This window comes from Salmo salar, chromosome 03 (assembly GCF_965601325.2).
Source record: "Salmo salar chromosome 03, fSalSal1, whole genome shotgun sequence".
NCBI classification, from domain to species: Eukaryota; Metazoa; Chordata; class Actinopteri; order Salmoniformes; family Salmonidae; genus Salmo; species Salmo salar.
The window spans coordinates 60,483,235-60,507,790 of NC_138293.1; the positions used below are offsets into that span (position 1 = coordinate 60,483,235).

General features: G+C 42.1%; 3 protein-coding genes across 3 annotated transcripts; all 3 read left to right on the top strand.

Annotated features, from left to right (window-relative positions):
* Window positions 1-73: 73 nt before the first annotated feature.
* On the top strand, window positions 74-4,024 carry LOC145850513 (uncharacterized). The gene is made up of 2 exons (XM_082973639.1): window positions 74-3,171; window positions 3,408-4,024. Exon 1 carries the CDS (start codon window positions 2,065-2,067, stop codon window positions 2,437-2,439), a length of 375 nt encoding a protein of 124 aa, XP_082829765.1. The 5' UTR covers window positions 74-2,064; the 3' UTR covers window positions 2,440-3,171; window positions 3,408-4,024.
* A 13,517-nt stretch (window positions 4,025-17,541) lies between these two features.
* LOC106600816 (keratin, type I cytoskeletal 50 kDa) lies at window positions 17,542-20,100 on the top strand. The gene is made up of 7 exons (XM_014192512.3): window positions 17,542-18,049; window positions 18,495-18,577; window positions 18,687-18,843; window positions 19,011-19,172; window positions 19,289-19,414; window positions 19,530-19,750; window positions 19,858-20,100. The coding sequence occupies exons 1-7, from the start codon at window positions 17,597-17,599 to the stop codon at window positions 19,985-19,987; spliced, it is 1,332 nt and encodes a 443-aa protein (XP_014047987.1). The 5' UTR covers window positions 17,542-17,596; the 3' UTR covers window positions 19,988-20,100.
* Window positions 20,101-22,836: 2,736 nt separating this feature from the next.
* Window positions 22,837-24,356, top strand: k1c1 (Keratin, type I cytoskeletal 50 kDa). The gene is made up of 2 exons (NM_001146363.2): window positions 22,837-23,508; window positions 24,261-24,356. Exons 1-2 carry the CDS (start codon window positions 23,268-23,270, stop codon window positions 24,287-24,289), a joined length of 270 nt encoding a protein of 89 aa, NP_001139835.1. The 5' UTR covers window positions 22,837-23,267; the 3' UTR covers window positions 24,290-24,356.
* Window positions 24,357-24,556: the final 200 nt, after the last annotated feature.

The window sequence follows — 24,556 nt, forward strand, 5'->3', positions numbered from 1 at the left end:
ATGGGAGCTTGTGATTTGACAGAAGCTAAATTCATGTCTGAGTTCTGACAGATATTTTTGTCTTCAGCAGGAAATCAAGCTCCAACGCCATGGCTAGTGTCACGTCTCACTGTGCAATGAGCAATGGAATTGCCTTCCAACACGTCTTCATGCCAATTCAGAGTTCCTCCATTAGTGTACCAAGAGCAAGTGTGCCAAGTATTAATGAGACCTCAAGAGAGACCTCAAGCAATTTAGAAAACGGAGGACAAGTGGTAGGTGCAGCCATTGGGGAGCAGGTTACCCGTGTGCAGAAAGTGTTTCTGCATAATGCCTCTGATAAAACAGTGCAGAGTGTACAAACTACCAATCAGGTTAGCACTGGAAAGCACTGTATCTCAACAACTCAGATTAGCGAAGATGCATCTCAGATTAAAGACACAGAAGTTGTTCAGACCACTAGTAGTGATGTTGATGTTACCAATGTTAACTGTGGAGGACAGACTGCTAGCAAGGTGAATGAAGAAGAGATAAGCATTGCCAATGACACAGTACAAGTTAGCAGTGAGGAGGCCGTAGTGGTGGTTGGTGTCAGTGATGTAAAAAGCACAGGTCAGATAAAATGTAGGGAAACTGAGATCCAGGAGAGAAGAGTGGAAAGTGAGACTAAGATTGACAGTGAAAATCAGATTGTTAGTACTGTGCATGATGCTCAGATTATCTCAGCAGAGGAAGAAAACCAATTCAGAAGTGAGGAGACTCAGATTGACAGCACGGAGGTTACGAGTCAGATGAATAGTTGTCAAATTGAAACTCTGATTAGTGGAGCTCTGAGTGTTTTGGAAAGTGTTGTTCAGATAAACCGTGTAGGAAATGGCAGTCAGATCAGCTGTGTTGAAACTGGAGCACAGCTCTGCTCCTTGGAGATAAACATCACAGAAAATGAGGTTCAGCCAAGCAGTCAGCCAACAGAGGTAATTATCACCCAATCGGAAGACAGGTTTGACATGAGAAATGCTGAACATGGAGAGCATGTTATTATAGAGGAAACTATCATTGAGGACATCAGCTGTATATCCAGAAAGAGTGACGCTGTGGAGAGCAGCAGAGTTGAAAGCGTAGGACCGGTTGATGAGCTGGAAGTCGCAGCTGTAGTTGGTGATGAAGAAGATGAAGGTCAAACAAACTGTGAGGAGAGTAGAGGTCAGATAAACATTGCTCAGGGTGGTGACCTGACTAGCACAATCATAACAACAAGTGTGGTTGAAATGAAGAGTGCTGATGAGGCTGATGACCTGACTAGAAGTGTGGTTGAGATGATCAGCACAGAAATATCAATGGCATCCAGCCCTGTGGAATCTGAGGTTCCAGTTGTCCACAGGGAGTACAGAGCTCAAACCCCCTTGATGGAGAGTGAAGGTATGATTAGCAGAGATGTTCAAATGATTGACCACGTCTCTACAGGTGACATAAGCACTGTGGAAACTGTAGTAGTCTCGTTCCCATCCATGTGTCAGACTACTGACAGTGATAATGCTAATAGCATGGTAAGCGAGGCTAAGGAAACTGGGATCCAGGTGAAGAAAGTGGAAGGTCCAGTTCCAATCAGCAGTGCAGAACATGGGGGTCTGATCACCAATGTTGTACAGATTAGCAGCGCTGCAAGTGACAATACGATCAGCAGTGCCACAGGTGTAGCGGTAAAAGTGCCAGCTAGCACAGTGGAGATCATCAGTGATATGAGAAGTGGAAGCCTGATAAGTACTGGAGGTACGACTAGTGTAGGCAGTGGTGGTTTGATCAGCAGGACAGAAAGTGGGTATATGATGAATAATGTGGTAAGTGGACAGATGATAACTAGTGCAGGAAGTGGACACATGATAACTAGTGCAGGAAGTGGACACATGATAACTAGTGCAGGAAGTGGACACATGATAACTAGTGCAGGAAGTGGACACATGATAACTAGTGCAGGAAGTGGACACATGATAACTAGTGCAGGAAGTGGACAGATGATAACTAGTGCAGGAAGTGGACACATGATAACTAGTGCAGGAAGTGGAGGAAGTGAAGAATGGATGGTTTATGGTGGAGGTACAGGAAGACTCAGTGGTCCAGGTAGTGGAGGCAGACTCAGTGGTCCAGGTAGTGGAGGCAGACTCAGTGGTCCAGGTAGTGGAGGCAGACTCAGTGGTCCAGGTAGTGGAGGCAGACTCAGTGGTCCAGGTAGTGGAGGCAGACTCAGTGGTCCAGGTAGTGGAGGCAGACTCAGTGGTCCAGGTAGTGGAGGCAGACTCAGTGGTCCAGGTAGTGGAGGCAGACTCAGTGGTCCAGGTAGTGGAGGCAGACTCAGTGGTCCAGGTAGTGGAGGCAGACTCAGTGGTCCAGGTAGTGGAGGCAGACTCAGTGGTCCAGGTAGTGGAGGCAGACTCAGTGGTCCAGGTCGTGGACATAAGATAAGTGGTACCAGTGGTGGAGATCAAATTAAATGTGATAGTATCGGCAGTGGAGTTTGGACCCATGTCAATTCCGAAAGTGTCTCTCAGTTTAACAGAAACGCGGGCAATGAAAGGACTGGTAGACTTAGCAGTGCAGGAAGTGGAGAATGGAAGGTTTATAGTAGAAGTAATGGACAGATCAGCAGTGCAGGAAGTGGAGAATGGAAGGTTTATAGTAGAAGTAATGGACAGATCAGCAAGGCAGGAAGTGGGGGAAGAATCAGCAGTGCTGGAAGTGGGGACATGATCAGTAGTGCTGGAAGTGGAGGTAGACTAAGTAGTGCAGGTAGTGGACATATGATCAGTAGTGCTGGAAGTGGAGGTAGACTAAGTAGTGCAGGTAGTGGACATATGATCAGTAGTGCAGGAAGTGGAGGTAGACTGAGTAGCAGTAGCACAGGAAGTGGAGGTAGTGGACATATGATCAGTAGTGCAGGTACTAGTGGACAGAGAATTAGTAGTACACAGGGTGGTGTCAGGATCAGCAGTGGGGGTAGTCGAGTGATTACCAGCAGTGGTGGTCCAGCCAGCAGCCCCAGCAGAGTGACCATCAGGAACACAGGAAGCGGAGGCGGTGGAGGCAGAGAGCGAATCAGCGTCTGTAAAATGGCTGCCCTCTCCATATCAGCTGCCGTGAAAGAAAGAGAAAAGGCCCAGGAGGTCCACCGGGAATCCTACACAAAACAGGTGTCAGGTGAGAACCCCAGTTTTCAAAGTGGATTAACAGAGACACGTTTTCAGCTCGACTGTTCTTGTAAAGTCGTATTCAATATAAGATGAATGATTATGATTGATAAAGTACATGGGTGTTCTTCACAGTGCATTCTCTCACTGTCTCAATCTCTCAGTTCATCCTGTCTGTTTCTTTTTCTTTCCTTCGCTCCCTCTCTCATTCTCTTTCACAAGTCTCTCTCACTTTGCATTCCCCAGCCACCAGTCCTCAGGTCCAGCGGTGGGTGAGGACATCGGTGGAAGAAACTGTAGACAACAGTAAAACTGATGACGACACTGTGCCATTCTGAGTGGACAGAGGAGCAAGGCATAATAACAAAATAGTCACACTACTTATAGTTAATACATATCTATTACATTGCGTTCCATCAACGGAGCATTAATACCTTTAAATGACCAGTATCACAATGCACCTTCATGTTAGAAAACATGTTTTCACAGGATCTCTGTCTGCAATCATTCCTGTTACTGTGCCTTTCATCCTTGCTGTGAGTAAGTAATGCACTGAGTTTTCTGTTTGAACAGTAATCTATAAAGTTCTGAAATATACTCTGACGTAGTTATAGGGATGAAGGGGTGATGGAATTTGTTCTACGCCAAACAATTTTATCTTATTGGATTCGGTTTCCTTGTAAAGCGCTTACACTTACATTTATCTAGATGGCAGTATATGCATTTCGGTGATCAGTTGTGGAGCGAGTCAGCTAGTCATCTCAATTGACACATTTATGCAAGTTAGTATAACTTTTAGATTTTATTTTAGTAGTTTGAAATCAATGTATCAAAGCTTAAATAAAGCTTCTGATGACTTATTACTTTATATTGTTTTTAATGATGAAGAAAATATTTTGTTGTTATTACATGACACTTATGAACACAATTGTTCTGAAATATTATTCTCATCTTATTTGGTTTTATTGTGATACATTTCAAATGTGTATTTGAAAGTGTTCTTATAATAAAGTTATAATGAAGTTTTACTTTATTCAAACATGAATCAAACTGGCTTTGGGTGTGTTCGTAAATTCACTCTGGCTATCTACTCCGATTTCAGAGCACTGAGTGTAAACATCGGCAAAAAAAACCATAATTAAATTGTTTCCAGCAGCACAGTTACAGTCACCAACGCTCTAGATAACATGAAAACAGCTTAACCAGCTCTGCTACAGTTGATTGAAATGGTCAGAGTGAAGTGCTCTCTCATTTGTGTCTGGAAGTAGCTAGCAAGCTAGCCAACTTTAGCCAGTTAGCTTGAGTGCTTGACTGCAGTTGTGAGGTCAGAACGCTCTGATCAACTCTACTCCTCCGCCAGAGCATCCAGTGAGCGCTCTGAACTGCTCCTGACAATGCTCTGAATTTAGGAATGCCCAGAGCGCACTCTGAGTGAATTTACGAACGCACCCTTAGTTGGCTCATGCTATTTAATTCCAATGACACAGTCTAAACAGCTGACAGAAAAAAACATGTTTAGTGAGGTAGTAAGGCACTGTCTACACTACAGAGCTCAGGCCATGAATGAACAGTGTTTGGGAAGCTACTCTGAAAATATACACTGAAAAAATATATAAACGCAACATGCAAACAATTTCAAAGATTTTACTGAGTTACTGCAGTTCATATAAGGAAATCTGTCAATTGAAATAAATTCATTAGGCCCTTATCTATGGATTTCACATGACTGGGAGACAGATATGCATCTGTTGGTCACATATACCTTAAAAAATAAGGTAGGGGAGTGGATCAGAAAACCAGTCAGTATCTGGTGTGACCAACATTTCCCTCATGCAGCACGATACATCTCCTTCGCATAGAGTTGATCAGGCTGTTGATTGTGGACTGTGGAATGTTGTCCCACTCCCCACTCCTCTTCAAGTTAATGGATGTTAGCGAGAACTGGATCACGCTGTCATACATGGGTGACATGTCTGGTGAGTATGCAGGCCATGGAAGAACTGGGAAATTTCAGCTTCCAAGAATTGTGTACAGGACCTTGCGACATGCGGCCGTGCATTATCATGCTGAAACATGAGGTGATGGTGTCAGATGAATGGCACGACAATGGGCCTCCGGAGCTCTTCACGGTATCCCTGCGCATTCAAATTGCCATCAATAAAATGCAATTGTCCGTAGCTTATGCCTACTCATACGATAATGCAGGGTTTCCCAAACTCGGTCCTCGGAATCCCAAGGGGTGCACATTTTTCCCCCCTAGTACGACACAGCTGATTCATTATTAAGGTATCTTTACCTCAATGTCTGGGATTTTATATTTCAGCTAATGAAACGTGGGACCAACACTTTACGTTGCGTTTATATTTTTGTTCAATGTATTCAAATATATATTTTTTGCTTGGGAGGAAATGTTGGCTGTGCATTTGGCCAATGACAGGCATTCCACATTTAATCCCACCCATATGTGAAAATCAAAATTTGTACTTGTTTTTTAGTTTAAATGCAAAAACGATATAACAAAAATCGAACAATTTTTTGGTTTTCCAGTTTTTGTCCAACAATAAAACATTTATTATAAAACGGGCAGTTTTCTCACTCATTCATGCTCCATTTTAATGCAGAAAAGGACCTGTAACACTACTGTAGATATACTTCTGCCATCTCCACTTCCATAAAAAATGACTTCCCTTATGTAACACTGTCATCTGCATACTGCAGAGCTATCCACACACTCCACACTGCCACCATGCGTCGCTGCGACACACTTCTGTCATTTCTCTCTACCACACTGGAGCTTTTAACATCATGCTCTCTACACTCAGAATTCTATCGTATGCTGATACTTCCACCTACAAGATAATAACTGAGTTCTGTATGTGTAGATCGATTTTTTTAGGTTAGATACATACGATTTCAGGCAATTAAAACCATAGTGATGTAAGGAAGTAGGATGTTGCATAGAACGATTGAGCAGCGACTTGAGCTACTCGTTCATTCATCAAAGGTCCGGGATGACATGAGGCAAGGCCAGAATGGGAGTAGATGAATGGGAGGGATTGTAAGCACCTGGAGGTGGCTCATCAAAATGTCCATGACTTGGTATGGAGTTGACTTTTGGTATGTAATGGGCAGGATAAACAAATATGAACACACCCCTTACACACAGCTCAAAATAACATAGGCACAAAAGCAGCCTGTGTGTGTTAATTACATGCCATTTATCACATGCCATTCTTTCAGCCCCACACTCAAACAACATACAATGAAGCAGCGGAGTTCTGCGTGGGTAAGGCGATTTAATGTGCATTGAAGGCTGCTTCTTATTACTGTTAAATAATGCTATTGTTCAACATGACCGTTCAAATGAGAACTTGAAACAGTTGCGAAACTTTGCCTGACACTATACTGACACAAAAGGATTAAGCTGAACTTGATGACAGTACAAGTCATTGTGATTGAGAGGAATATAGCATGGGAGTGACGCTTCACATCAAACGACTTCGTTTGAAGTGACACCAGTGTCAAATGCAAATGAGTCAATGACAGACAGAAGTTAAAGATAAAAACCTGTCTGTTCAGAATCTCTGTGGTGGGAGGTTTCTCTCTCTGCACCTGTAGAAACCTCAATCATGCCTGTGGTTTCATAGCCACTCCATTGCCAAAGGATGACCAATGAACTGGTGATGATGATTCACTACTGCAGTTTGCTCGGCAGCACAATTCGGTGACTTTCAAGGAGATATACAGTACCAGTCAAAAGTTTGGACACACCTACTCATTCAAGGGTTTTTCTTTATTTAAAAAATGTTCTCCATTGTAGAATAATAGTGAACACATCAAAACTATATATGGATAACATATATGGAATCATGTAGTAACCAAAAAAAGTGTTATACAAATCAAAATATATTTTATATTTGAGATTCTTCAAAGTAGCCACCCTTTGCCTTGATGACAGCTTTGCACAATCTTGGCATTCTCTCAACCAGCTTCATGAGGAATGATTTTTCCAACAGTCTTGAAGGAGTTCCCACATATGAGCACTTGTTGGCTGCTTTTCCTTCACTCTGCGGTCCAACTCAACCCAAACCATCTCAATTGGGTTGAGGTCGGTTGATTGTGGAGGCCAGGTCATCTGATGCAGCACTCCATCACTCTCCTTCTTGGTCAAATAGTCCTTACACAGCCTGGAGGTGTGTTGGGTCATTGTCCTGTTAAAAAACAAAAGATAGTCCCACTAAGCGCAAACCAGATGGGATGGCGTATCGCTGCAGAATGATGTGGTAGCCATGCTGGTTAAGCGTGCCTTGAATTGTAAATAAATCACAGACAGTGTCACCAGAAAGCACCCTCACACCATCACACCTCATCCTCCATGCTTCACGGTGGGAACCACACATGTGGAGATCATCCGTTCACTCTGCATCTCACAAAGACACAGCTGTTGGAACCAAAAATCTACAATTTGGACTCATCAGACCAATGGACAGATTTCCACCGGTCTAATGTCCATTGCTCATGTTTCTTGGCCCAAGCAAGTCTCATCATCTTATTGGTGTCCTTTAGTAGTGGTTTCTTTACAGCAATTCGACCATGAAGGCCTGATTCACACAGTCTCCTCTGAACAGTTGATGTTGAGATGTGTCTGTTACTTGAACTCTGTGAGGTATAATTTATTTGGGCTACAATCTAAGGTGCAGTTAACTATAATGAACTTATCCTCTGCAGCAGAGGTAACTCTGGGTCTTCCTGTCCTGTGGCGGTCCTCATGAGAGCCAGTTTCATCATAGCGCTTGATGGTTTTTGAAACTGCACTTGAAGAAACTTTCAAAGTTCTTGAAATGTTCCGAATTGACTGACCTTCATGTCTTAAAGTACTGATGGACTGTCATTTCTCTTTGCTTATTTGAGCTGTTCTTGTCATAATATGGACTTGGTCTTTTACCAAATAGGGCTTTCTTCTGTATACCAACCCTACTTTGTCACAACACAACTGATTGGCTCAAACACATTAAGAAGGAAAGAAATTCCACAAATTAACTTTTAACAAGGCACACCTTTTAATTGAAATGCATTCCAGGTGACTAATTCATGAAGCTGGTTGAGAGAATACCAAGAGTGTGCAAAGCTGTCATCAAGGCAAAGGGTGGCTACTTTGAAGAATCTCAAATCTCAAATATATTTTTATATGTTTAACACTTTTTTGGTTACTTCATGAGTCCATATGTGTTATTTCATTGTTTTGATGTCTTCACTATTATTCTATAATGTAGAAAATTGTTAAAATGAAGAAAACCCCTTGAATGAGTAGGTGTGTCCAAACTTTTGACTGGTACTGTACATGAGCTATCGCAAACTCACACGCTAATGGTAAGGATGTCTGTAGGGTTAGAGCTATTCTTTTGTCCAAGGAATGTTTTTTATTACAATTTGTGAATTAGTTGTGCAGACTGGTGCGGCTTCCGCTTCAGTGTGTTTAAGCTGTGCCAGCACAGAAGTGATTTTATTGAAAATAATTAGGCATCATGGACGGACATGATTTGATTATTGGTGTTCTCCAAGGCTGTCACGAATGCTAGGAGTGGTGGTAGGAGTCAGGCGCAGAGGTAAGGAAAAATTAGATTTATTTTCTCTGGTACGACACGGTCGACACCAACACAACAGGCGTGTGAACAAAATTACCAACCCATACACAACGGGCACACAGTCCGGAAAGAAAATAATCCAAGCAGATCGCCAAGCACATCAAACAAGCACACTGACGATACAATAATCCCGCACAAACCTGGGCGGGCTAAACAGGCTTAAATAACCACAAATCAACACACACAAATAAGGAACAGGTGCAAACAATAAGACATACCAACAGAAAAGGAAAAAGGGATCAGTGGCGGCTAGTAGGCCGGCGACGACGAGCAGGCAGGGGAGCCACCTTCGGTGGGATTCGTGACAAAGGCTCTGTATTGGGGCCCGCTAAATTCACTTTTAACATTTGCAATCCCTGGTTGAGGTTTGGCATGTTAAACCAAACTTCTCAGGCTTCATTCTCAAAAAGGCAAACATGATGTAGGCAAATCCCAGAGAGAGAGGTTCACTACTGTTAACTATTATCCCAAATAATTGCACATGGACTGGGGACAATGGACTGGGGACATTTTGACAACAGATGCCAAATAGCCTACTCAATCATGATATTGTAATTGTTCAAATCATAAAAGACCAGAGATGGTCTTCTTTATCATTGCTGTAGTAAATCTTATCAGCAATCCAAGTTGCCATGGACCAGCAAAAATGTCCCCACCCCTCCCCCCATACACACACAAACTCTCTCTCTCTTTTTGTGTGTGTGTGCGAACCAACCCTTGTGTATGGGTGTACCATTGTGTACATGCTGTTTTATGTGTTCATTTTTAGATTAGATGTAGACCAGGGTTAGCTGATCTGTTTTTGTAGGAGCCCTAGCTGTGCCTTCTGTGGGAAGAGATAGCTTGTAGCTTCATCCTTAAAGCTCACCCATCTGTTTTTCTTATCTGCGGGGGTGAAAAGCATCTGGCTCTCGCTTTGATTGCTTGCATAACACTGTGGGCGGATGAATTCACCATGCACGCACAAATAAAAAGCAGCGCAAATCTGCTGTAGAGCGTGGAAAGGTCAGGTATTGCATACATTCCTCACTTAAACCGACCGTGTCAGTTACAATGCTCCATTGACTGTGTGTCACCAGTTCTTGTCCCATCCATACTTCAAAAGTTGTTTTACTTCATGCAGAGGCACGTTGCCAAAGCTTGCAGTTAAGCCTGAGGCAAGAGGAAGTAGCGTAAAGTTTTGTTTGGATTACTGCCAGAAATCAAAATAAAGACAAGCACCTACTTTAAAGGTTAAGGCTTGTTCTGGCATGATCATATTGAATTCAATAGACATAAAATAGTATCACTTGGCTTTTGAGAAAAGCGGGGTTAATCACATTTTACACTGCTTCACCTGTTCTCAGTAACTGATATAAGATATACAGGTTGGTCATAAGTAGGGAAGGCTAGGACAGGAAGTGGTTTACAGGTTTTCATGAATGGGCTGGGATGCAGCCATAGAGTCGACATTCAGACTGTGAATCACAGGTTAACAACCACTTCTCTTATCTCAGTAAGACCCAACCCTCCCTCCCACTCAGTCTCCCGACCCACACCTCCCACTAGTCACAACCAATGTCATTTATTCTTAAGACTCTCTTACCAAATTGGTATCTTGCGAAACATCTGTGTACATGTTTATTCTGATTTGTGGCATAGGCCAATAACTGTGCATGGCTGTAATTCGTTTCATTGCACACAGCTGTTAAATGATGTAGAAGCAGTTAACAGACAAATCATCTAATAATTCAGTGGTTCATCAAACAACTCAACTCCTTGCTATGGGATCAAGTGCTGCAGCTTTTTTTCAGTGGAAGGTTGGGCTCGATTGCTTCACTTGCTAGGCCCTTTGTTACATGGAATATTGCTGAAATCCAAGATGGAGAAAAGACTGGGCTTAATCAAATGGGACTGTTGACATCACACTGCCTGTATTCATCTTTTACAACATCTCAATCGCGTTTATATTTGTTCACTCCTTTTAGACCAGTTTCTACTGCACCATTAGTGTCAAAAACGTATTGTTCGTTCCACGGTAAAAGTGTCAAGTTAATTCAACACTTTAGTTACTTAGATGGAAGTGGTAAGGGGATCATGCATGACATTTCCTTATATGGTAAAGATCCCCCTTTCCAAAACTGCAAGGAGCTCACAGAGAAAGCCCACGCCTGATGAACATCTTGCAAATGAATGAGACAAGATAGAACAGCCTTAACCAGTTTACTCCAGGGTTTAGGTTTGACATCTCTAAATGTAACCCATTAGATTTACTATTTTTTTTAAAGCAAGTTACCATAAACTATCACTATGGTTACAGAGTATTAATATGCTCCGGCTGAACTATTTAGTTATAGAATATACACTGAGTGTACAAAACATGAGGAACATTCCTCATATTGATTTCCAGCCACTTTTGCATTCAAAACAGCTGGGGCGTGGACTCTACAAGGTGTCGAAAGCGTTCCACAGGGATGCTGGCCCATGTTGACTCCAATGTTTTCCACAGTTGTGTCAAGTTGGCTGGATGTCCTTTGGGTGGTAGACCATTCTTTTTACACACGGGAAACTGTTGAGCGTGAAAAACCCAGCAGCGTTGCAGTTCTTGACACACTTAAACCAGTGTGCCTGGCACCTACTAACATACCCCGTTCAAAGACACTTCAATATTTTGTCTTGCCCATTCACCCTCTGAATGGCACACATACACGATTCATGTCTCAATTGTCTCAAGGCTTAACCTGTCTCCTCCCCTTCATCTACACTGATTGAAGCGGATTTAACATCAATTTAACATCAATAAGGGATCATAGCTTTCACCTGGATTCACCTGGTCAGTCTATGTGATGGAAAGAGCAGGTGTTCCTAATGTTTTGTACACTCAGTATAGTCTATGTGGCTGAAAAGTGAAGTGACCTAGAAGTTGGCATAATTAGTTCCAACAGAGTAATGGGCTTGTGAGAGTGAGAGTTTGTGAGAGTATATAAGGGAAATGTAGAGAAAAAGTAAACATCTCATGCATCCTGTCTTTACAAACCAAACATATTGATACAACGGTAGCTAAGATGGGGAGAAGTCTGTCCATAATAAAGCGTTACTCTGCCTTCTTAACAACACTGTCAACAAGGCAGGTCCTACAGACCCTGGTTTTGTCACACCTAGACAACTGTTCAGTATTGTGGTCAGGTGCCACAAAGAGGGACTTAGGAACATTTCAGTTGGCTCAGAACAGTGCAGCACTGCTGGCCCTTAACAGTACACGGAGAGCTAACATTAATGATATGCATGTCAATCTCTCATGGCTCAAAGTGGAAGAGAGATTGACGTCATCACAACTTGTTTTTGTAAGAAGTGTTGACAAGCTGAATCTACAGAGCTGTCTGTTTAAACTACTAGCACACAGCTCGGACACCCATGCATACCCCACAAGACATGCCATCAGAGGTCTCTTCACAGTCCCCAAGTCCTGAACAGACTATGGGAGGGGCACAGTACTACATAAAGCCATGACTACATGGAACTCTATTCCACATCAGGTAACTGATGCAAGCAGTAGAATCAGATTTAAAAAACAGGTAAAAATACACCTTTTGGAACATCGGGGACTGTAAAGAGACACACACAAAGGTACAAACACACGCATACGCATACATTGTAATATTTGTTGTAATAGTTGTATGGTGGTATTATACATTTTGTATTGTACATTTTGTATTGTAGATATGTAGTGGTGTAATAATGTTATATGATGTACTGTTGAACCTTTTGTTTTATATGTAATGTAAGTGCTTTAATGTGTTTGGACCCCAGCAAGAGTAGCTGCTGCCAGGGATCCCTAATAAATACAAATACAAAATACAAATATTATAATACTGTATTCAATAGTGCAGTCAAGTAGCAAGGCCCTTAAACCGGACAAACGCCAATACCATTGTGCCTGCTGGGATGGTATGAATTGATGGGGTTGAATCAGAGAAAGGCTTGTGGAAAACAAATGGCTGCATAGGCAAATAGGCATGTGGTGGCTTTGCAAATAGGGATCCAATTTGACTTGAAAATAGGGTGTGTCACAGTTTTTATCGGTGGCATGAGTCGGGGGAAAAAAGCTAGCTCTCTCGTTCTTTCTCTGTGGAACCATAAAGGGAAATGCATGCATTACAGATTGGTTAATGTGTCAAAGAGAGAGGCTCCAGACTGCTTATCTAACTAGAGCCACCATGCAATGATTTATGACAGAAACGCCTCTTTCTTCATACAAACCAGCATTGTCACTGAGGCGGAGAGTTTCAAAATGCTTGGATTATCTGCACTGATGTTAACATGATGAAATGTAATCCAATCTGGGTTTGTTGAACACTCTACTCTGTAATTAGGATGTGTTCAAGAGTTGTAGTCAATTTGTAGTGGGGATAAACACTGATTGTTAGCTCTGAAGTCATTCATTCGCACCAGTTTTTGGATGGAACACCAACACGTTTGTGCATCCTCTGTAGTTTCATGGCTCTACACTTGGTCTTATTACTAGACAGAGTGATGTGGATTCCAACAACAGCTTATTGGGTACATTTGCATGAAATCATGTCAGCGATGTTTATCTACATTGTTTCAAATGGAATTCCGTAATTAGTGAATTACTCTAAAATGCACAGATGTAGCTATTCAATAAATGTATAAGTATTGATTTTGTGCATGTCCCTTTGTGTGATTAGACCTTTAGTATTGTATCCGTTTGTTCTTAATTAGTCTACTATCTGGACTAGTTTAGCCTGACAGCAGTTTGCTTGAGGCCTCATGCACAGCGTTTCCCTGTCACTGATTTAATAGCACTTCGGTCGTTAGTGTCCATTCTTAGTCTAGATGGGAGTGGGGATGGGTGTGGCAGAGGATGTTGAGAAGGGCAAAGGTTACTGTGTAGGCAACATGTCCAGGAAGGGTCAGAAAGTTACATTATCTTTGGGACTGGGTCATTCAGCTGTGGAGAAACTACCCATTTAATGTACATATTAGTACATTGGACTGAACATTGTACTGTACCTTGTAATGTGTTTATGTCTTTATGTTTGGCGTGTTTTCTACACCTCTATTCTGATTACAAGGAACATTTGTTTATGGACACTAATTTAAAGCAATTAAGCAATAATAATGGAAAGTAATCAATACTGTTATTCTACTTTATTCTAAAAAGCTCCACAGAGGGATTTTACAATGCTTTCAGGCATCAGTTTATGTAACCTAATGGAGGCCAGCTTTTTGCTGCACAAACTGTCTGTCAACGAGTGAAAATGAACTCGTGGGTTCAGAGGCCTACTTTACCCTTCACTGCAAGATAGCTATGGCTCCAGACTTACTGCCTGCAGCTCCTTACGCTTCAACTAAGGATTACTATGACAGAGCTGAGGAAGCTTAGGCATCTTGGTTGGCCTGTCACTCCAGTCACTCAAGAGATCAGTGGTAAAACCCTGAGTGTGCTCAGTCCCCTTCCTTTTAAATATTCCTTTTCAAACCTTCTAAGGCAAATAACTCCGGATTGCGTGTTCAGAGCATATAGGCTAGTTCTTTAAAAATCAGCCAAGTCAGCGAATGTTTGAGATAGTTTCTGACAGGGCCAGGTGCCTTGCACTGTTTGTATATAGTGTTTTAATGTTGAGATAGGTTAAAGTAAGAACCAAGACTTGAGATCGGTTAGCCATTTCAACCGATAGATTTTTCAATTCTCTGAGGGCCGGGTGTTGACACATAGGTGGGGCATGTCAATGTTTAACCCACAACATTTAAAGGTTATAAAAGCTTGTTTGTGTTACTAGGAAACTAGGAGTGACTGATAGTGACTGCAGAAGTGATTTCTGGGTAACAACTACTGTTACATTTAGTTTTATCTTACTTTTTGCATTATGATTGTCAAGTGCTATATACCACACATTGCAGTGTGCACCCTTGTTGATTTTTTTCTAATCTTCCACAAGTCAAAAACACCTTAAACCAACTTAAGCCCTGTAGCCTCTCTTATAGTGACACACCTCACAAACCAGATCTAGCAGTCCCACCATTAACCTGTTAGGCATGTTGCCTTTCACTCAGTCACACCACATATTCATAATGAATAGATTCCTTAACGCATGCTTTAATTGTTCCCATCCCCATAGTTTATATAAAGGATTATGAGAGCTTTAAAATGGTTGTAGGCTATACCTTACCTATAAGTACAGCCACTGTAAATCATGGCTCTATGTGAGGAGATGAAAGGATCAAACAAAAGGCACCCTTTTCAATTACTGGCCATAAAGACTGCAATATGGGATGTTTTAGAGGTTTTCATGTGTTGCTCACAGTGGTGTAAAGTAACTAAGTAAAAATACTTTGCGGTACTACTTAAGTAGTTTTTTGGGGTTTATGTACTTTACTATTTACTCCACTACATTCCTAAAGAAAATATGTACTTTTTACTCCCATACACTTTCCTTGACACCCAAAAGTACATGTTACATTTTGAATTCTCAGGCAGGACAGCAATATGGTACAATTCATGCACCTATCAATATAATGTCTTGTCATCCCTACTGCCTCTGATCTGGCACACTCACTAAACTCAAACACTGTGTTTGTAAATTATGTCTGACTGTTGGAATGTGCCCCTGGCTGTCCGTAGACAGCTTAATACAGGCGTTTACAACCTTTATGCCTGGAAGAGGTATTTTCTACACCACTGGTTGTTGAAATGATTGTTAAAAGACAATAATCTTCACCCTCATTCACCTTTCTCTCAGTCCCAAGTGTTTTCTCGCTTGGCCTGAAACACTAAGTGCATTTTAACATGCAGAGACCCAGCCAGGTGACAGGAGAGATGCATTCCTGTGACACATACAACAGATATACAATACAATACACAACCAAAACAATGAAGGACTAAGTAAAAACATGGTTGTGAATAATGTAACACACTGAATGCATTTATGGTATGAAAGAGTATGGAGCTTATAGACCAGTTACAGTTAGTGGGGAAAATGTGAGTTTGGTGTTTCCACTGTTCTACCGTCAGTTACCATCAGACTCAATAAATGTTAGCCATGGTAAAGCCACAAGATGCAGCGACAGAGGAAGCTTAGAGAGAGAAGACAGAGAAACGATTGTTTCAGTAGGACAAAGTGACAATTCTTTGGCTGACAGGGATCCTGCTGGACGAATCGTAAAAGAGACTTTATTTACACATAACATTTAGAGAGGGTTTGTTTAAACGACCTCTACTGCGGATGATAAATGAAGAGGCCTGTATGGGGCTGGGGACCAATCTTGCGTGACCACAGGTTAGACTGGTTTTTGTACAAGCAGAAACCTGCAGGGGTCCACAACGAAACTAATCAGATGAAACCGTGAATGAGATATGGGTTCAGTCAGTGTACATAGAATTATACAAGTGTTACGACAATTATATACAAACCCTGTAATCAAAGAGACTAAAGAATAATTATCTTGCGGTAACAAACATATTTTGATGGCAAGATAGGTAGAGGATGGCATGTACCGGTAAATAACATATTTACATGCCTGCATCATCGATGAATGAACATTTTTTAAGATCCATGTCATCCCCTTACGCAGAGATTCAGCAGCTGATGATGAGAACAGGCAAGTATCATCTTGTCTTAAACATTTTTAGGTGTAAGGGCTTTATCTAATGCTTCACATCAAGTTTTGGCTTTGCTCCTCCCTCGTTAATGATTTCAGGTGCACTTGAGGCTGTTAGCAACGCAACATCGTTAGCTTATAACCACAAATGTAATGGTAGTATTTTAACTATAAAGATGGTGAAAGGTAGCTCAGTAGCTCAAGGCTTGAGCTGTGGTATGTTTTCCTATTCAGACAGACACAGGTTACAAACAACAATTCAAAACGTATAAATGGCATTAATAAGACCCAATAGTGTGGCTTAATTTCATGCCAATTCTTAATAACTTATAGATTGATTATTAAGTGAGTGTAACAAAAACTCATGCTATCTTAGACTGGATCGGCTTTTGATTAATTTGTTTATTAGGGAAAAACACTAATTCAATGCAATCCATGCACTGTTATCATTGTTGATTCAAGATTATACAGCGCTTAAGTGTGATTCTGCAGGCAATGAATAGTGTGTGTTGTTGACCAAAGAACTGGTTTACTTCGTAATCCAGGTGTGCACATTGCAAAGCTGCTGCCAGAACATTTTGTGAATCCAGGGCACCACATTCCTTCATGGAAGGCTGAGTTGTAAGTAGTTGTTGAAAGTTGGCATGGAGATGGCCTTGACTTAATGAGCTATCTTTAGCCAGTCCACACACACTTCTCATCATTAGTGTCCTACTGCCACAGCTAGGATGCCGTGTGTAATCAGGGGGAAAGTTACTCTTTAACCAAGGCGCAAGCTCTAAATTGTGTTTTAAGTCAAATTTATATTAAAGATGAACTTTCAATGGTTTAGTGTGTTTTAATCCTGACAGTACATTATTAAGCATGTGCTCTGCAGACTGATACTCTCTGACGAGCAGAATACATGACGATTGATAAGAAATGACATCTCAGAACACGCTGCCCTTTCCCACACCCCCAAGCAATTGACAGATTGAGTCTGTCATGCCTGTGTGCGCGCGTTTGCTTTTTATGACTTAAATAGAAGACTTTGGGGAGGTGTTCCTCCCACGCCTTTTATTATCTTTTCCCTCCCACCTCTAACCCCCCCCCCCCCCCCCCCCCCCGTGAAGTTGTATAAAACAACCAGCCCTTTTCCTCCACTCTTCACTAAGTCCTCTCCAGCTAGAGCAGTAAGACTCAATCAACATGTCCTTCTCCAGCAGCAGCTTCATGTCCTCTGGTGGATCCATGAGGGGAGCACCTATGGGCTTCTCTCACCTCTCCATGTCTGGAGGTGGCAGCCGCATTGGTGGCATGAGGGCCGGCAGCGTGTACGGGGGTGCAGGTGGCTCTGGGGTCCGCATCTCCAGTTCCAGTGCATCCAGGTCCTTCTCTGCTGGTGGTGGTTTTGGCATGGGTGGTGGTGGAGGTGGCTTCAACCTGTCTGATGGCCTGGACCTGCACGTGTCTGCCAACGAGAAGGCCACCATGCAGAACCTGAACGACCGTCTGGCCACTTACCTGGACAAGGTCCGCTCCCTGGAGACGGCCAATGCTGATCTGGAGCACAAAATCCGCATGTTCCTGGAGGCCAAGACCTCCCCCACTGGTCGTGACTACAGTGCCTTCCATCTCTCTATCACCGAACTCCAAGGCAAGGTATGTCAGTCAACTCGTTTACAACTACAGTACACCATTATGACTACTTTTACCACTTGTTTATAAAGGCTGGGTTTTACGGCCACTGATAGCTGTTACCTTACTATTGTGGAAGAGGAAGTGGAGTGCCAGTTACTCCAAGGCACAAAATAAACACCACTACTTAGTAAGCCTTCACCAGTAACCCGATAATGTCAAGGACAATATCATAAATCTAGTTCATGGCCATTACCGCGTTGATTATTCTTAAATGTAGCTTTATCATTAATACCATTGTGCACTGTGAATGCAGTGTATGTATCCCCAGGGTCATTGATCTCTGGTTCAATGTCAGACACACTAACACACCCAAAACTGCCTCAAAATCAGATCAAGTTTATAGCGCCATTCATTTAATCACTCCAGATAAAACTGTTAAACTCCAAAACTTAATTTTCTCTTTCAGATCCACGATGCCACACGCATCAACAGTGGAATCTACCTCAGCATTGACAACGCCAAGCTGGCAGCAGATGACTTCAGGGTCAAGTGGGTGACATCATGAATGATCACAATAAATATGCATCAATCCATACTGTCTTCAATAGATAGAGTATATCTTTAGTCCAGTAAACAAAGCTGTTTTGATTTTGCTTAGGTATGAGAACGAGCTGTCCATGAGGCAGTCTGTGGAGGCCGACATCAGTGGCCTGAGGAGGGCGCTGGATGACCTGACCATGGCCAGATCTGACCTGGAGATGCAGATTGAGGGGCTGAGAGAGGAGTTGGTCTTCCTCAAGAAGAACCACGAGGAGGTGAGTCTGAGTGACTATAGATTTAGTCAAACAAAAGTAATTGCCAAGCTTCATGACTATTTGTCATCAGCTGATTGGGGGGGGGGGGGGGGGGGGGGATCATCAATATCATGCATAATGAGTAATGCATGACTGAGGTTGACCCAGACTATCCATAATTCCTTTAGGAGCTGTTGTCCATGCGTGCCCAGATGAGCGGCCAGGTCCATGTGGAGGTTGACGCTGCACCACAGGAAGACCTCAGCAAAGTCATGGCTGAGATTCGCGAACACTACGAGGCTGTCGCTGCCAAGAACAACAGAGAACTGGAGGGCTGGTTCCACGCCAAGGTAATACTGTTTCTCATTATAAAAATGATTCCATAATTTAGGTCCACGATATCCAAAATGTCCCATCAATTGAATTGTTCATGTAAAAACATTATTTTGGATGGTGTTTTCCACAGACCGAGGCGCTGAACAAGGAGGTCGCAATTAGCACAGAAGTTATCCAAACGTCCAGATCTGAAATCTCAGAAGTCAAACGTACGCTGCAGAGTCTTGAAATCGAACTGCAATCACAAATAAGCATGGTAAGACTGTTCAGAAATCAACCAAAATGATTTTGTTTCAATGTCTGCCACTCATCAATGAATTTGCTCTACTACTTCCTGATGTTTTGTTTTGCTCTTCATTTCTCTCCAATAGAAATCATCCATGGAACATACCCTCGCAGAGACAAAGAACAGTTACTCCATGCAGCTGTCAGGTTATCAGATGCAGGTGACCAACTTGGAGGAACAGTTGGTTAATCTCAGGGCTCAGCTGGAACGGCAAGGACACGAATACCGGATGCTGCTGGACATCAAGACCAGACTGGAGATGGAGATCGCCGAGTACAGGAGGCTGCTGGACGGAGAGGCTAACAGGTGAGCTTTGAGTCTCATGCCTCGTGTTTCAATTGGCATAGACATACAGTCAAAAATTGTCCACAGAATGATGGAACCTAACAGCATAGTTTTTTTTTGCTCTTCAGCATGTCATCCTCATCCTCATCCTCGTCCACAACAACACGCAAGGTGGTGACTATTGTGGAGGAAATGGTGGACGGCAAGGTGGTCAGCTCCACCAGTTCCTCTGCTGGGACACTGGTTGCCTCCCCATGAGAAACATCTTGAACCAGAAATGTCACAACAAAGAACACCATGTCGCTGATGACTGCTGTCAAACTTTCCCAAAGAGATTAAGAAATAAACGTGCTCTGAGCTGTTGAAACTGACTTTTCGTGTCCTGGCATTTTCTACTTCACATCAACTCAATACACATTTCCTGAGCATTACCTGTTCATCTAACTCTGGTAGCCTTTCCTTTTGATGTCATGTTTAACACTGACAGTTAATTAGGCTATATGGCAAAATACACTCTTTCACTTGCAAAATAACATAAACTTAAAAAATGTCTGACCAAATACTGGAAACTCAGCAAGAGGATGTTGCATGCACAAAGTGAATACATAGTGGGTCAATTTCCGCAACAACTAAGAGTGTTGAAGCGCAAGGCTAAACTTCTCAGCTGTTTTGGTCCCGTAGCTACCACTTTGTAGCAGCGTGAAGTTCACCCGTGGACATGCGCAGATACTCTGTGTGACTGTATAAGAGCAAAGTATTGCATCACGCTCATCTCATTATCTACGGTGCTGTTTGTTGCAACATCATCTCGCTATCTTTACCTTTAATTGCACACACAATACATTTATTATAAGCTAAGCCCTTATCATAGGCTATTTAAGCCCTTTGTACCCTATAAAAGGCCTCACCCCATAAATGTACAATAATGATGTCTACACTGCAGTTAACAATGTAATATGTCTGCTTACACCATAATTAACCTTTTGGTGACATACTATAAAGTTATGGAACAGTAAATAAACTGATTATATCTGGTCAATTGAAAGTCAAACAAATACTGTAAACATAGTAATCAGTTGTTAAGTCTAATTGCAGTCTATTTGAAGATGACCTTTGTCCATTTAACCCAGTTGGCCATTTAATGGTGTGTGCACTCAACGACAAGTGTCAATTATTCATATAAGATCCCCATTTATCAGCTTTTCTCTTTCACTGTTGGATTAAACAATTAATACCACAAACAGTGTTTTGGAACTTCAGCCAACCCAGTAATCTGGGAATCCCTTGGCAGTCAGACAAAACAAACGAATGAAGCTTACCCAAGTGACAAAACAATGCACAAACTGTAACTTGTAAACAATGTTTCTCATGGAAAAACAAACAAAATACGAAAGAGACTATTACAGAGAACTATAAGACACACTGACCCATGTCAGTGGATAACTTGATTTACGAATCAACAGTCTGAAATACAAGTGTGGAAATCCACTCTCTGCAACAATCGCCAAAATCCGCTATCTGCAACAACTGACAAAATTCACTATCTGCAACAATCGACAAAATTCTCTATCTGCAACAACTGACAAAATCTGCTATCTGCAACAATCAATGAAATCCACTATCTGCAACAATTGACTTCTGGACTAACCAAAGCCAACATTGTAGTCGGGCTGTAAAATGTACACTATCGTTCAACAGTTTTTTTGTCGATTAAAATAACATCAAATTGATTAGAAATACAGTATCAACATTGTTAATGTTGTAAATGACTATTGTAGCTGGAAACTGACGATTTTTTATGGAATATCTACATAGGCGTACAGAGGCCCATTATCAGCAACCATCACTCCTGTGTTCCAATGGCATGTTGTGTTAGCTAATCCAAGTTTATCATTTTAAAGGCTAATTGATCATTAGAAAACCCTTTTGTAATTATGTTAGCACAGCTGAAAACCATTGTGCTGATTAAAGAAGCAATAAAACGGACCTTCTTTAGACGAGTTGAGTATTTGGAGCATCAGCATTTGTGGGTTTGATTACAGGCTCACTCAAAATGGCCAGAAACAAATCACTTTCTTCTGAAACTCGTCAGTCTATTCTTGTTCTGAGAAATTAAGACTATTCCATAAGAGAAATTGCCAAGAAACTGAAGATCTCGTACAACGCTGTGTACTACTCCCTTCACAGAACAGCGCAAACTGGTTCTAACCAGAATAGAAAGAGGAGTGGGAGTCCCCAGTGCACAACTGAGCAAGAGGACAAGTACACTAGAGAGTCTAGTTTGAGAAACAGACGCCTCACAAGTCCTCAACTGGCAGCTTCATTAAATAGTACCCGCAAAACACCAGTCTCAACGTCAACAGTGAAGAGGCGACTCCGGGATGCTGGCCTTCTAGGCAGAGTTCTTCTGTTTACTGTCTGTGTTCTTTTGCCCATCTTAATCTTTTCTTTTTATTGGCCAGTCTGAGATATGGCTTTTTCTTTGCAACTCTACCTAGAAGGCCAGGCCTCCGTATGCCAATGTAGATATTCCATAAAAAATCTGCCGTTTCCAGCTACAATAGTCATTTACAACATTAACAGTGTCTACACTGTATTTCTGATTTATGTTATTTTAATGGACAAAAAAATACGTTTTTCTTTCAAAAACAAGGACATTTCTAAGTGACCCCAAACTTTTGAACGGTAGTGTAGGTTATAATCAGAATAATCAGTTAAATCCTAAAGGAAATAGCAACTTAAAGGTGTGGCCTAATGCTGGATTCTTCTGAAACTATAGGTGCAGTGTATGGACAAAGAATAAAAGCCAAGGCTCATGTTCCCTAAACAAGGACCAAACCCAGTGCATAGTTGGATCAGGTGTCAAACAGCTTGCTTCAGGAAATATTTTTCAAGGCAAAGCAGCAGGACACGCAACCAGTGTTCTACGGTTCACAATGTTCAGCGGTTGTTGCTCAGCAATGCTCTGCATTTCTTTTACCAATGGGGAAACTCTGCAATGGACTATGGTGGTCTCCTTGAAAGTAATATCTGCAAGTTTGAGACAGTAAGCTTACTACCCAACAATAGCTGATGTACAAATGAAAATAAATCAAATAAACAGCAGTGATTTGGGGATTGTTGTTACTGGTGCTCTGTCACAAAATAGAACATTGTACAGTGCTGCTGCAGGGAACCTCAGTCTGCACTCGCTAGAATTTGGGTTGTGCCAAAATGTATTTGGCAAATAAAAGGAATTACATCGGCAAATGACAGGAGTAGCAAGGAGTGGAATGTTAGCTAAAAAGACTGCCACCCAGACTAGGGTATACTACTATTTCTAGGCCCCTACCTACCTGCTTTATTGACATGTTTCTTATTTTTTTCCCTGACTTACCGGTCTTGTGCTGTATGGATGGAATTTTCCACACATTCACCTGTGTATAAACCTCAAACCCCCCTCTCCCTCCCTCATTGTCTGGCATAAAAGGAGCCGTGTCCAACCACTCTGCACTCATTCCCCTCCAGCCAGAGCAGTACGACAGCAGCCTCCGTCACCATGACCTCCTTCTCAAACCGCAGCTTTGTGGCCTCTGGTGGATCCATGAGAATGGGCTATCCTCGCTATTCCGGTGGTAGCATGGGAGGTGGACAGATCAGCGCCATGAGGGCCGGCAGCGAGTATAGGGATGCAGGTGGCTCCGGGGTGCGCATCTCCAATGCCTCTAACACTTGCTCTGCTGGTGGTGGTTCTCCCTGGAGAAGGCCAACGCTGATCTGGAGCATAAGATCTGCATGTTCCTGGAGGCCAGGACCAAGACAGAATTTCATGACTGGACTGCCTTCAAGGTTACCATCCATGAACTCCAAGACAGGGTAAGGCCACCAATTCCAGGCTTAGATACTATAAAATTAACATCTGGCAGAAAGCGCTATATAGCAAAGAAGTAACATTGTACATAGGAAGACAGATTAGTGTAAAGTCTATATGAAAATGAGAGGTCAGTTTAAAGCAAATGCACACTGGGTTTTTTCAATGACAAACTAAAAAATGTAATTCTGTTGGCAGAGCAACGTATTGGTTTATTTATTTTTAAGGGTGTTGTTTTGGAGGGGTGCAGTCAGTTTTTTTTTAGGAACGGGCGGTTTCTCAGATTTGACTACTTGTCCCAATAATGCCCAATGTTTGTGAATATGAGCTGCATCAGCTGGAAGAGATTCCAGACCAAGTTTCCCGTAAGGATTATTTTTTTCTTGTGTCTCGAGCCACACCCAAACAGAGCTCCGCAGAGTCAAAACGTTTTCACTAAGGATGAGGGGGTATTTAGAAAGGGATACTTCAATATTTAGCTGAAGAATAAATGTACGCTATATTTTAGTTCAGCTGTCAGTATGTGCATTATAGCTAGTTTTGCTAACATGCTTAAAATAAAATAAAAATTATGTATTTTGTCATTATCAGCTGCATGTAAGCAGATACATTTTTGTCCAGTGCAACCACAAAGCCTACATAGAAATGCCTCTTTCACAATAGATTTTTCCTATTTTTTTACCTATAGTGATCAACTTTCCATCAGATGACCGCAGCTATTTTGAACCGCCATCTTGCCCTCTGCTGTCTTCTATTCCATTGTGGAGCTTTCACTGTGGTGTATTTACAGAGCTCCGTTCTCCTAACGTTGGAAACACACCACTACACCCACTACACACTGCCAAACAATGCTTCTGGTCCACAGAAGACTTTCTATGTGAAATCTGATCTCAGTAATCCACCCATAAAATCGGAGACATACCTCTGTGCCCTCTTTCAGATCGTTGATGCCACTCATTTGAACGGAGGGATCAATC